At 42.0% G+C, this 12,390-nt stretch overlaps 1 protein-coding gene across 1 annotated transcript in view; it reads left to right on the top strand.

Moving 5' to 3' along the window:
* Positions 1-12,390, top strand: part of CCDC192 (coiled-coil domain containing 192) — a 243,168-nt gene that overhangs the window by 167,615 nt on the left and 63,163 nt on the right. The window contains 1 exon segment of the mRNA XM_023198022.2: positions 4,769-4,901. Within this exon segment, the coding sequence (XP_023053790.1) occupies positions 4,769-4,901 (133 nt within the window).

Below are 12,390 nucleotides of genomic sequence, written 5' to 3'. Positions count from 1 at the left end.
GAAATGCAAGGAAGAACACTTGTATACCTTCTGTATTCAAACCAAATTCTCTTTTATGTCTTCAGTAGTGAGCATTTTCTTAGTGGGCCACTGAAGACAAAATCCCTTTGTTATACAGGCTCTTAAGTGAAGGAGGCTGGGATGGACAGAGTCAACTTCAGACAAAGTGGGAGGAAGCTCTGCCCTGGCAGGCCCAAGAGAGAGCTGCCGTGAGGAGCAAGCCCAAGAGAGAGCTGCCGTGAGGAGCAAGCCCAAGAGAGAGCTGCCGTGAGGAGCAAGAGGCAGTGCCTTGGAGTGCTCCTCACATCATTACACGCAGGCAGTCACCGACTTTGCCTAGGCACCGGGCCAGCTCTGGCAGGAGATTGAATCAAGGCTATTTGCATGTCTGTTTTCAGAACATTAAGTTTTGTCTACCCATCCAAAGTGAGGAGGAGATCAATGCAATCATGCGGAAAACTTAATTTCTAAAAAAAAAGAAGAAGAAATTAAATGTCTTGCTTTCAATTAAGTACAAATTTTATTTTCTGTAAAGTATGACAACTTCCATTTTATTTTCTGCAACGTTTCAATTATTCACTAAAACGCTAAAGTATTCTTAGAGAAGGTGCTTAGAAAAGATACCTTCTCTATCTTAGTATCCTCTAAAGTATCCTTAGAGAAGGTGCTTAGTGTTTCAGTGAAGAGTTCAAACTTTCTCTTACGTGTTTTAAGAGTAATGACAAAACCAGAAAGACATAACTACTACATGGCATAGTGCTGGGTGCTGTGACTTCTATGTTATGTCCTTGGATCCTCACAGTAGTCCTAGGACATGAATCTAAGGCTTAGAAATGTCATGCGCCAGGCAATTGGGTAACTGCCACAGTTTAAAGTATGTGGAAATACCCAGAAATTTTAAACAGTGCTGGCAACTTTGTGTTGACCCTCTTCTATGAATAGTTCCCTGGTTATTTCTAATTCTCATTAACTTGGGATAGTGCAAGCCATTCAGCAATATGATACGAATAGATATTTCCTTTTCAAAACATTGCACAAATACATGATTTCCTCCCTCTTTCCACCCAGTAGGAGAAGTAGGCAAAGAGCACAGTAATAGGAATTTACCTCCAAGCTATAAAGCCTTCCTATCCTTTCAGTAATCACCAAAGAGAGTTCCTAGTTACTAAGGAGACCATAACAGACTGCGTTAGATTCGAGTATGACATTTGGGTTGCCTGGCTAGTGAACACCAAACAGCAAGGAAAATATTATTGTTGCTGAAATCATTTGATGTCTATGACTAATAAAAAACATGTTGGCAAATTGAATTGTTTGAAATGCCCAAAGGGCTTGGTTAAAGCTATGAATTGATAGCAGAGAGCAATTCTTTCTGGAGAAAAGAAAAAAAAAAGATGAAGATGTTGAACTATTTTTAAGTGTATCTGAGTAATCAAAAGGTCTCAACAGAAACGTTAGACAGCCAATCTGTCTTTTATCCAATTTTTAATTTAAATTTAATTTTCCCCTCCCTTATAGCTAAATATTAAAGTGACATTTTGATTCACATCATCCTTGAATTCTAAGGGACCCACAGGCTTTCTTGGCTTTCTTATCCAACTTCTCACAAATACCAGAATTATCTTTAAAGTGTACCAACTACACCAACCCTGGAGGCTTTGAGGGCTGAGATGTCCATTTACTCATGTGCTGTGCCCCTCAGGGAGCTGGAGAAAGCCAGAAGTGGAAGGAGTTGAGGGAAGCCCAACTTCCAGTGACCTCTCAACCCAGGTCCCACAGGTCACCAAGGGCCTGTCTGAAGATGTCCATCCAGTCCCTGCTTGATCTTTCCCAGAGCAGGAGGTCTTTGCCAGGATGCATCCTATCCTGTTCTGGATGCAGCTCTGATTGTCGGAGGGTTCTTTCTCATGTTGTGCCAATGTCTGCCTCCTCATGGTTTCTACCCATTGTTCTTCGTGTTATCTTGAAAACAACATTGTTTGACTCAGCTTCCTCTCCTCTTGAATAGTCCCTTAGGTAACTAAAGTCAACTGCCATGACTGCCCTGTATACTGTAATGTCTTCTCCAAACTAAATAGTCTCAATTTCCTTCTCAGATTATAAGGTAAATATACAAATATTATAATAGAAGAGACAGAACATATAATTACCGTAAAAGATAGACAGGAACGTGTTTTCTGGTAACTGAATATTTTTTTAAAAAGAGTTAAAATGTGTACCTAGAAAGGTGAAATTCTTAACTGATATTGAGAAACCCTGCCTCTGTTCACTGAGTTCCTGAATTCTATTCATCAAATTATTCCATCAAAATGAAAATGTAGCTTGGTAAGCCTTTTTCTTAGTGACAGACACCATGGCAGCTCCTGGTGACTGTTCATTAATTCTCACCTCATTGCATTTATTTTTTCTTGTGTTTATTTACTGTCAATACATACTTTGAGAAAAGTTTCTGGAAAAATACATACCTGCATGTGAAGAGTTGTGACATGATTTGAGAATTTGAATACCATTTATTAAGAATTAAGGGAGGGGCAATGTAAGGAAGATAAATCTTAGTTCTTTCTCCCCCAATATCCTATAATGAAAACTTGCAAACATACAAAAAAGTTGAAATAATCATATAGTAAACACCCATATAAGTCAAAAAATAGATTCTACAATGAATATTTTACTATCTTCTTCATCTTATCAGGTATCTATTGTTTCTCTATCCAACTGTCTTATTTATGCATTTCAGTGTAACTTGCTCTCATTAGCACACCTAGTCCTTAACATTTCAGCACACATACTATTGTTAGTTCTTTTAGGACACTTTCTAGCACTCCCTTCACAATCTCTCTTGCCTTATTTTCCCTCATTCTCTCCACTTTCTCCATTTTCATTTCTGTACCCTTCCACCTACTCTATATCTTCAAAGCTCTAAATTGTAAAAAGAAAGTGTAGAAATTTGAGCGTGGAAGAGTATTGAAGAGGAAAAGGTCAATGGTGACCATCCAGGACCTCATAAGGTGCTGTCACTGCAGGCCTGGGATAGATAAGATCCTCATGAACAAGCTGACCCAAACCAGCTCACAAGAGACAGAGCTATATATTACAATGCCAACTTAATAATTCAAAAACACAGCTGTCCAGCTGCCAAATACCCAGACATATTTCTTGGTCAGCTCGGTCTCTCCTGAACTAAGGTACACGACAGGCCAAATTATGAAGCCTTTTAGTGAATAGAGGCTCAGAAGAAAGGAATTCGTTAGAAGGTCTTCATGACTTGGAGGCAGAGACTTCATCAATCTTCATGTTTCAACATCTGGCCAACATCGTGCCAGACACCCAGAGGATGCATCCTAATAATTAGTACTACCTCTTTACAAGTACTGCCATGAAAACCAGGCCTTTGCGTTGTGGCTCAGGGTGCCTCTCACCTGGATTGTGCTGGCTGAACCTTGCCTAATTCTACCCTCTAACTCCCCTTAAAGAAGTTCAATGCCTACCATTCTCCTTCGAGTAACACATTCCTTTTAGCCGTGTTTATGCCATTAACTAAGCCATAGTGAAGTCCTGATCTTCCTGTTTGGGGTCTAGAAGATAACCTGATCGGAGTGACTTCCCAAAGGTTTAGATCTCATAAATCATCCGGATGATGTATGTAGTCGTACTGGCAACAAAGCAAAAAGTGAAATGAGGGGTCTTTGAAATGAGAGGCCCATTTCTATTTAAGACCATGTTTGATAAACTGATTTTACTGGTGTTACTCTCAAAGAGTAGATTAATTCCCTGCTGCCTGAGTATACTGCCTTCGGAGGCCAGGGAAGAAGGTGATCTTCCCTAGTGAGCAAAAACCATCCCTTCCCTATCTCAAGATTTATGTCTGATAAGAAACGTTAGTAGATCATTTTCTGAGCTTCCTAATTACCAGCACACAAAGACTTGGCAAGGTGAGCTCTTCAATGGAAAGGTAGCTATACAAAAGCAACACGAAAGTACAAATGCAACACCTTTCACAACAGACGGCTTCTCCAAAGTAGCAGATAAATCCAATTTTAAAGAATCAAATCTACTTTGAAACCCTAAAAGGAACTTTTGAGTCATGAAGTCTCAAGGTGAAACCTTCAGTTATGTAACAAGTTCCTGATGCAGCTCTCCCAAAGATTTAGATCTCATAAATCAAATTATTTTAGAGCAAGGCATTCCTGCTCAGTACTGCTTAAAAACCATTCTTATGTTTGACCCTTTCTTACCCTTGACCCTTTCCCCATATGGATCCCATACTAAATATCAGAAAACATCAGCATTTGGTGGTCACATCACACATTTTAGAGTGTATCTGAAAGCAAACCATTATAGTGTTGAGGGGGAAATGACTTAGAATCAAGGCTCTATTTCACATGAGTCTACTTACAGATGGGGAAAAAAAGTCTGATACTAGTAGGCATTAGTACCTCGGTGGCAAATGCCAACTGGCAACTAGAGTTCTTCTAATTGCCTCTATTATAAGCGACAGGGTTCTGACCCAGATAAAAACTCTTCAAAAGTGTAAAAGATACTATGATGTAGAGAGTGGGCTTTTTTTGTTGAGGGTTCAAACGCTCTGACAGGAGCACATACACTGTTTCACAAACCTCGAACAGGACTCAATCTAGATAAACAGGGAGTGTTTCATCTAAGCAGGCTTCAAAGGCAGTGTTTGTTCAGACATCATTCCTTTTATTTCTTTGATGCATCTGTCCCCAGTGATGGAAACTCTTACTTTTTTATTTTTTATTTTTTTAAGAAACTGAAGTATGAAGAGAAAGTGAAAAAGCTACAAACTGATTTGGCAACAGCGAAGCAAGAGGCTGCCATCACAGTTCTGGAACTCAATGAGAAGATAAAGACTCTATGTGAAGAAAAGCCAGCCCCTAGAGGTCAGTATTACCACGTGACAGATCCACACTGGCCCATCAGCTGGGTAATGTATGTAGTTGTATTGGCAACAAAGCAAAAAAAACGAGGCCACAGGCCTGGCCTGACCTCTGTGTGGCACCAATAGATACAGCACATGAGCTACTGACTCCAGGCTGGATTCACTTTCACCTTGAGAGGGGCAGAGAATGAATAAGCGGTTTGCTCGTTAAGGGTAAGTCTTTGAGGCTGAAGAGCTAGACTGAAATAGATCTGAGAAGTGTTGCTGGACAAGCTGGGTGGTTGTAGGGGGAGGGCAGGGCATAAGAAGGAAGGCAGGCACCTGCAGGGACTGGGCTCTGGAGTGAGACAGAGCTGTCTGAAAACACAGGCTGACAGACTAGGGCACGGGGAAGAGAAGATAATCTTTTTTTTTTTTTTTTCCAATAGGCAAATGAACCAGAAACAAGCAGGGAAGGCTGGCTGGAGATGAAATCTGGGTAGTTCAGAAAATTGTTAATAGCCACATTGGTTCTGATTTTTTAAAAAAAGACTTCTCCAGCTTACAAACTATAAACACACCGTTAGGCAACAAACAAGAAAACCCCAAATCCCAGACTGTTATTTTAGCGAGAACACTAGTTAACATTTAATACAGTACCATGGGCCAGGTATTTTGCTAAGCATTCCATGTCTATTTAATTCTAAGAATAACCTCTAAGGTAAGCACATTTACGAATTCCTTAAGAAGAAGCAGAGGCTTAGAGATGTTCATTACCCTGCCACTGTACAAGCAACACTTGGAGAGTTAGCCTCTAGAGCAGCAGCTGACTGTACCCTACTGTGCCTTTCCCATCTTTGGGAGACTCAGGGCATTCCCTCTGCTATGTCGCAATAATATCAAACTTCATTCCTGCCTGGTGGATCTCTTGCAAAGCTGTGGTTCCCTGGGAAAAATGTCTTCCTTCGATGTGTGCCACTCTTGCAAAGCCAGGAACATGTCATCGTTCTTACTCTGGCTTCCTTTATTACTCATAAGTAATTGTGGAAAAAGAGGAGTAATGCAGAACCAAATGGAGGAGGAGGAAGCAGGTGAAGTGTAGTTTCAGAAAAGGAGACACTCCCAGCACCCTGACTACATGGTAAAGCTTTTCATATGAATTTGATTTTCAGTTTCAATTTTGAATAGTGCTTTCCCAGGATGCAAATGCACGTAACACTGTGAACTTGAAACACAGTTTTTTCTTTCAATAAAACAGCATAAGGCAGTTTGTAAATTTGCTTTTACCACCATGAAACCTAAAAGAATAAAATCCGTTAGAGAATATTATCAATTTAAAAGTCCTTATTCTGAGGCATTAGCCAGATTTTTCACTGGTTTCATTAGAAGAAACTGACAATGATTGTAGAGCACATTGGAGAAGGTTTCCCAGCTCGCTTAAGAGAAGCTTTCAACTTTTCAATTGCATTTTAAACCCCGTGCAAAGAAAAATAATCGCAAGGTCTCTAATTCTTCTTAGTTTCATTTTTTCAATATTACTTACTGTCTAATGACAATTTTGTCTCTTGGATATTTTGAGAGGGCAAAATTTAAATAATACTGAGGGACTAGGACTCTAATGGCTTGGGAGAGGGAAGAAAACATTAAATCCTACCCTTTTTTTGCCCATTATTCTGTTTGTGTGTGTGGTTTTTTTAACTACCTGTAGAGAAAAACATGGCTACTCATGAACAGATGTAAATTCAAAATTTAAATAAAGCCAGTCATGGTAAGATTCATTATGGATCAAAACAGTGATTCTCTTTTGGAGCTACATGTTGCTTCTCTTATTTGGTGGGGAAACTGACTCAGTTGACTGACATGTAGCACTAAGATTCTAAGTCAAATATTTGCACAATCTTGCTCTTCCGCAGGTTCCTTGCAGCCTCACCCAAATTCAATAGTCCGGGAGATTGTCAAGGCCATTGTGGTCCCAGCATAACATTAACCATCATTCTCAGAAACCTTGGTAACTTTGGCCTCTGAATTCACTTCAGAATAAAGTCTGAAAAGATCTCCAGTAACTTTAACACACAATGACCCCTATTTAATCACAGGACAATTAGGGCTGACCCACCCTGCAACACACACGTTTCTGGACCTAGAACACCACCACTCCCCTGATTATCTTGTAAAATGTTTGTTTTGGGTTTTCAGACCTCTCTTTGCAAATAAGCTCCACTCATAACAGCTTAAGGAGAAAGGGTGATTTACTGGCGCATGTAAATAAACCAAGAGAGAGCACTGCACTAGCCTTAGAGTCAGATGGATTCCAGTCTAAAGCACCATCAGGAAACTTCTGTGTCACTGCTTCTCTCTGCATTGAGACTTGATTCTCTCAAGCTAGATGTCAGAAGAGAATGGAAATATGGCCACAAGCAGCTATGGGCTGCCCTCCTTATCATATAATCTCCAGGGAAGAAAGAAAGCATTTTTCCACTAGCTCTAGTTGGAAAGTACAAGAAAGAACTCAGTCCTACCTTAGGCTGGGTACCCATCTGTGGATATGAACCAATCTTTGTGGCTGGCCAGGGCTGAGGAAGTAAGGTTGGACAAACCATGGTCATGTCCCCACCGCTGGGTGGCAGGGTAGAGGAAGTAAACATGCGGAAGGAGAATGCTCCAGCTAGCAGCTCCCACCAAAAGCACAGAGCTGGATTAAGAGAAATCCACTTTCTTAAAGGAATATCTCATTACCGGAAAAGAGTGATAGGCAAAATCAGTATCTCCTAGCCAGGCGTGGTGGTGCATTCCTGTAATCCCAGCTACTTGGGAGGCTGAGGCATGAGACTTGCTTGAATCTGGGAGGCAGAGGTTGCAGTGAGCTGAGATCTTGCCACTGCACTTCAGCCTTGGTGAAAGAGCAAGAGTCTGTCTCAAAAAATAAAATGAAAATAAATTTAAAGAAACAAACAAAAAACATCTCCAATACACCTTCAACTAGTGGTCAAGTTAAAATGTAGTGTAGGCCGGGCATGGTGGCTCGCACTTGTAATCCCAGCGCTTTGGGAGGCCGAGGTGGATGGATTGCCTGAGGTCAGGAGTTCGAGACCAGCCTGGCTAACATGGGGAAACCCCATCTCTACTAAAAATACAAAAATTAGCTGGATATGGTGGTGGATACCTGTAATCCCAGCTACTCCAGAGGCTGAGGTAGGAGAATCACTTGAACCTGGGAGGCAGACGTTGCAATGAGCCGAGATCCCACCACTGCAGTCCAGCCTGGGTGACAGAGTGAGACCGGGTCTCAAAAAGTAAAATAAAATATATATACATATATATAGTGTAATACTTAATGAGCCACCCATACCATGGGTATTTGTACTTTAAAAGTCGATTCTTCTCAATGAACAAAAGACTGTGATGGTCTAAGAAATAAATCTCCAATGGTATAATTTCAGACCCCATAATAAATAGAGAATGAACCACTTTGGAAAAGGAGTTCCCTTCTAGCCTTCAGTAAGTGATACATGGTCACCTACTCTGAAGGCTTGCTTTGTTGTAACAATTATATGGCGAGAAGGGAAAAAAAAGTGTTGATTCTAAGTGACATTTGTTACCTAGATTAGCATTCAGCTATTTCTCTGTTATAGTTACAAACTGATGCTTACAGTTCTAACAAGCAGATTAATGAAATGTTTCCAAATAAGTTAGAACTCCTTTTTACCTCTGTGTGATTTTTCCTTGTTTGGTTCGTTTCCTAAGCAGCCTATAGGTCATTCAGGTCTGCCATTCAGGTGTTCCGATCAGAGGAATCAGAGGGATCTTCCAGAATATTAGGAATATTTTTAGGCATATTCATATTCAAATTAATGAAATAGTGTGCTATCAAACTTCTTTTTTAAAAACATAAACACAGTAAACTATTTCATTGGCAGAGTGCTTAAATTACCTCCAAAGAAATAAACGATTTAAGTCGATGGAAAGTTCAGCTGAAAAGAAAAGCACCTTTATTACAAAACTGGCACAGCGGGAAACTTACTTACAGCCTGAGTGTTGTTTGTTAATTTTACTTTGTTCAAATAATCACAACCCAAGGCAGATTCCTTCCATCATTTCCACACCTGAAATGCTTACAGCTCTATTCAGCAGAACTCAGTAAAACACCTATTGTATCCCTTCAAAGCTTGAGTTCACCTTTTGGTACACTTCCGTATGCAGGAACCTAAGGTTAAATTTTAAAACAATCCTTGTGGCCAGTCGTGGTGGCTCACACCTGTAATCCCAGCACTTCGGGAGGCTGAGGCAGGTATATCATCTGAGGTCAGGAGTTCAAGACCAGCCTGGCCAACACGGTGAAACCCCATCTCTACTAAAAACACAAAACTTAGCCGGGTGTGATGGTGGGTACCTGTAATCCCAGCTACTCGGGAGGCTGAGGCAGGAGAATTGCTTGAACCTGGGAGGTGGAGTTTGCAGTGAGCCGAGACCGCACTATTGCACTCCAGCCTGGATGACAGAGCGAAATTCCGTCTCTCTCACACATATACACAAACAACAACAACAATCCTTGTTTCCTTTGGCTTAGAAGGACAGTTACTTTGCAAAAGACCTTATTGACTGTGTCCTGTTGTTGGTGCATGAGTATGATGAACCATACTGATGGTATCAACCATACTGATGAAAATGCCTGCCTTTGACCAGAACATCAGGAACTTGGTTTATAGATTTCAAGCTAGCATACTTAAGGGAATGCATCCTTCTGAACTTTTTTCTTTTAGTTTCTTTTTCTTTTCTCTCTTAATACACACAGCTACCAAATAAGGTGTCTAGCCTACATATGCATGTCCCCATTATCCCAATGAAAGTCCTGGCAACTCAAAAGTTATCTCTTTGCTTTACTCCCATTAAGGAGGTACTCCCCAGGTAGTGCTGGTACATCCCAGGGTAGGCTTATCCAAGACTCGATGTCTGACTCAAGCCAGCTACACTTTTGAGGGGAAGCCTGTAATAGGATTAACATTTTAGTGATTTTTTCAGTGACACACAACTTTTTAAACACTAGACAACTTATCCCATTTATTTTAAGTATCAGACTATTGCTGTCCTACATTCTTGAGAAAGTCTGGAAATATATTTCTTTGCCAACACCCCAGAGCCAATTTTCATCAATATTTTAAAGTGAATCCTTTATCATGATGCTCACCCCTAGACACTGAGTTCTAACTTTCTCTCTCTTGCAATATTCTTTTTACCTCTCCACCTGCAAACTTCCTCAGGATCAAAGTTCCTGTGGCAACTAGGTGTTAGGAAAAGAAGGATTTGGAGGTGACAAAAATGTTCTGGAATGAGATATAGCAGTGGTTGCACGGTATTTTTAATATAGTAAAGCCACTGAACGGTACACTTTAAAATTGTTAACATGGTGAATTTTATGTTATGTGAACATTATCTCCATTAGAAAATTAAAAAGTAGTGATTAAAGCAATCCTAACACTGACTAAAAACCCTGTCAAGTGTAAGTGTGTTTTAAAGAAAGTGCATTGGGCCTAAATAAAATCTTGAGTTGGCAGCATTCCAAGCGTTTAGAGAGAGGTCATGTTAATATTTACTGGAATAAGACTAGGCCTGAATAGTTGTCCACTTGTGTGTAGGTCTGTTGAACAATGCCACCTTTTCCTCTTCTAATTTCTCCCAGCCTTGCTTTTTCAAAGCTGTTATTCGCCATACTAGCAACCAATTATTTGACCAAGAGTTCTACAGGTAACCTTCTTTCACCACTGAACACAGACATTTGCTTTCCCAGTCTACCTAGAGTTTTCTAAGAAAGTAACTAGTCTGGTCTTGGAATTTCACTGTTTCAGCTGCTGGGACTTCGTCAAAAACCACTGCTCACCATCATCAGACTTTATGGAGCTCAGGTCGATATGTAGTCAAAAGCACAGTGTTTTTGCACTTTCTGCTCCCTACTCTCTACTATGTCCAAGGGTGCTATTGCCTTGACAGAAAATTAAGAAGTGACAATGTGCTAGCAGCCCTCACTCTCGGCGCCTCCTCAGCCTCCGCGTCCACTCTGGCAGCGCTTGAAGAGCCCTTCAGCGCCACAGCACCATGGGAGCCCCTCTTTGGGCTGGCTGAGGTCAGAGCCTCCTCCCTCTGCTTGCGGGGAGGTGTGGAGGGAGAGGCTTGGGCGGAAACCGCGGCTGCGCGCGGGCTCCTGGGCCAGTGTGAGTTCCAGCGGGCGCGGGCTCGGTGGGCGCACAGGGAGCGGCTGGCAGACGGGCCCAGCGGGCCCAGGGCAGTGAGGGGCTTAGCACCGAGGCCAGCAGCTGCAGAGGTTGCGCGGGATCCTTCAGCAGCGCTGGCCCGCAGGGGCCGCACTCAAATTCTCGCCGGGCCTTAAGTGCCTCCCCGCAGAGCAGGGAACCTGAAGCCCGCCACGTCTGAGCTCCTCCCCCTGGGTGGGCTCCCGCGCGGGCCTGAGCCTCCCCGACTGGCGCCGCCCCCTTCTCCGTGGTGAGGGATCCCATCCACAGCCCAAGGGCTGAGGAGTGCAGGCACCGCTCAGGACTGGCGGGCAGCTCCGCCTGCAGCCCCGGTGCAGGATCCACTGGGTGAAGCCAGCTGGGGCCCTGAGCTGGATGGGGACTTGGAGAACCTTTATATCTAGCAGGAGGATTGTATGTGCACCAATCAGCACTCTGTGTCTACCTCAGGGTTTGTGAAGGATTGTAAATGCACCAATCAGCTCTCTGTCAAAATGGACCAATCAACTCTCTGTAAAATGGACCAATCAGCTCTCTATAAAATGGACCAATCAGCAGGATGTAGGTGGGACCAGATAAGGGAACAAAAGCAGGTTGCCTGAGCCAGCCAGGGGCAACCCGCTAGAGTCTCTTTCTGCATTGTGGAAGCTGTGTTCTTTTGCTCTTTGCAGTAAATCTTACTGTGTCTCAGTTTTTGGGTCCAGGAAGCTTTTATGAGCTGTAATACTCGCCGCAAAGGTCTGAAGCTTCACTGCTAACAGCGAGACCATGAACCCACCAGGAGGAGGAAGCTCCAGACACATCTGAACGTCTGAAGGAACAAACTCTGGACACACCATCTTTAAGAACTGTAACACTCACCCTGAGGGTCCACAGCTTTATTCTTGAAGTCAGTGAGAAAAAGAACCCACCAATTCCGGACACAAAATGACAAGAGATGTCTCCCCCACAGGAATCATTACCCCAGGATTTGCAGGAAGGAATTTACTTTTACAGCAGTACCACTGAAGTTTCAGATACAGAAGCCACTCCAAGGTGGGATATTTTACATTTAGACCAATACACACTAGCAATTAACAGCAGGAAAAAATAAGAGAGCATAGGAGTGATCAACTAAAGGTGTACTTTCTAAATATGATAAATTCCTAAGGAGTTTTAATATTTGCCTCATATAAATAGCTTATATTTAACTAAAAAGTTAAATATTAAAAAATCTATAGGTCTCATTCAGAGATTGCCTGTTAGTTATCTCTTCCTTTGTCCACT

The sequence above is a fragment of the Piliocolobus tephrosceles genome, chromosome 4 (genome assembly GCF_002776525.5).
Source record: "Piliocolobus tephrosceles isolate RC106 chromosome 4, ASM277652v3, whole genome shotgun sequence".
Lineage (NCBI taxonomy): Eukaryota > Metazoa > Chordata > Mammalia > Primates > Cercopithecidae > Piliocolobus > Piliocolobus tephrosceles.
The sequence above is the reverse complement of the archived record's forward strand: the minus strand, read 5'-3'. Positions and strand labels throughout refer to the sequence as shown.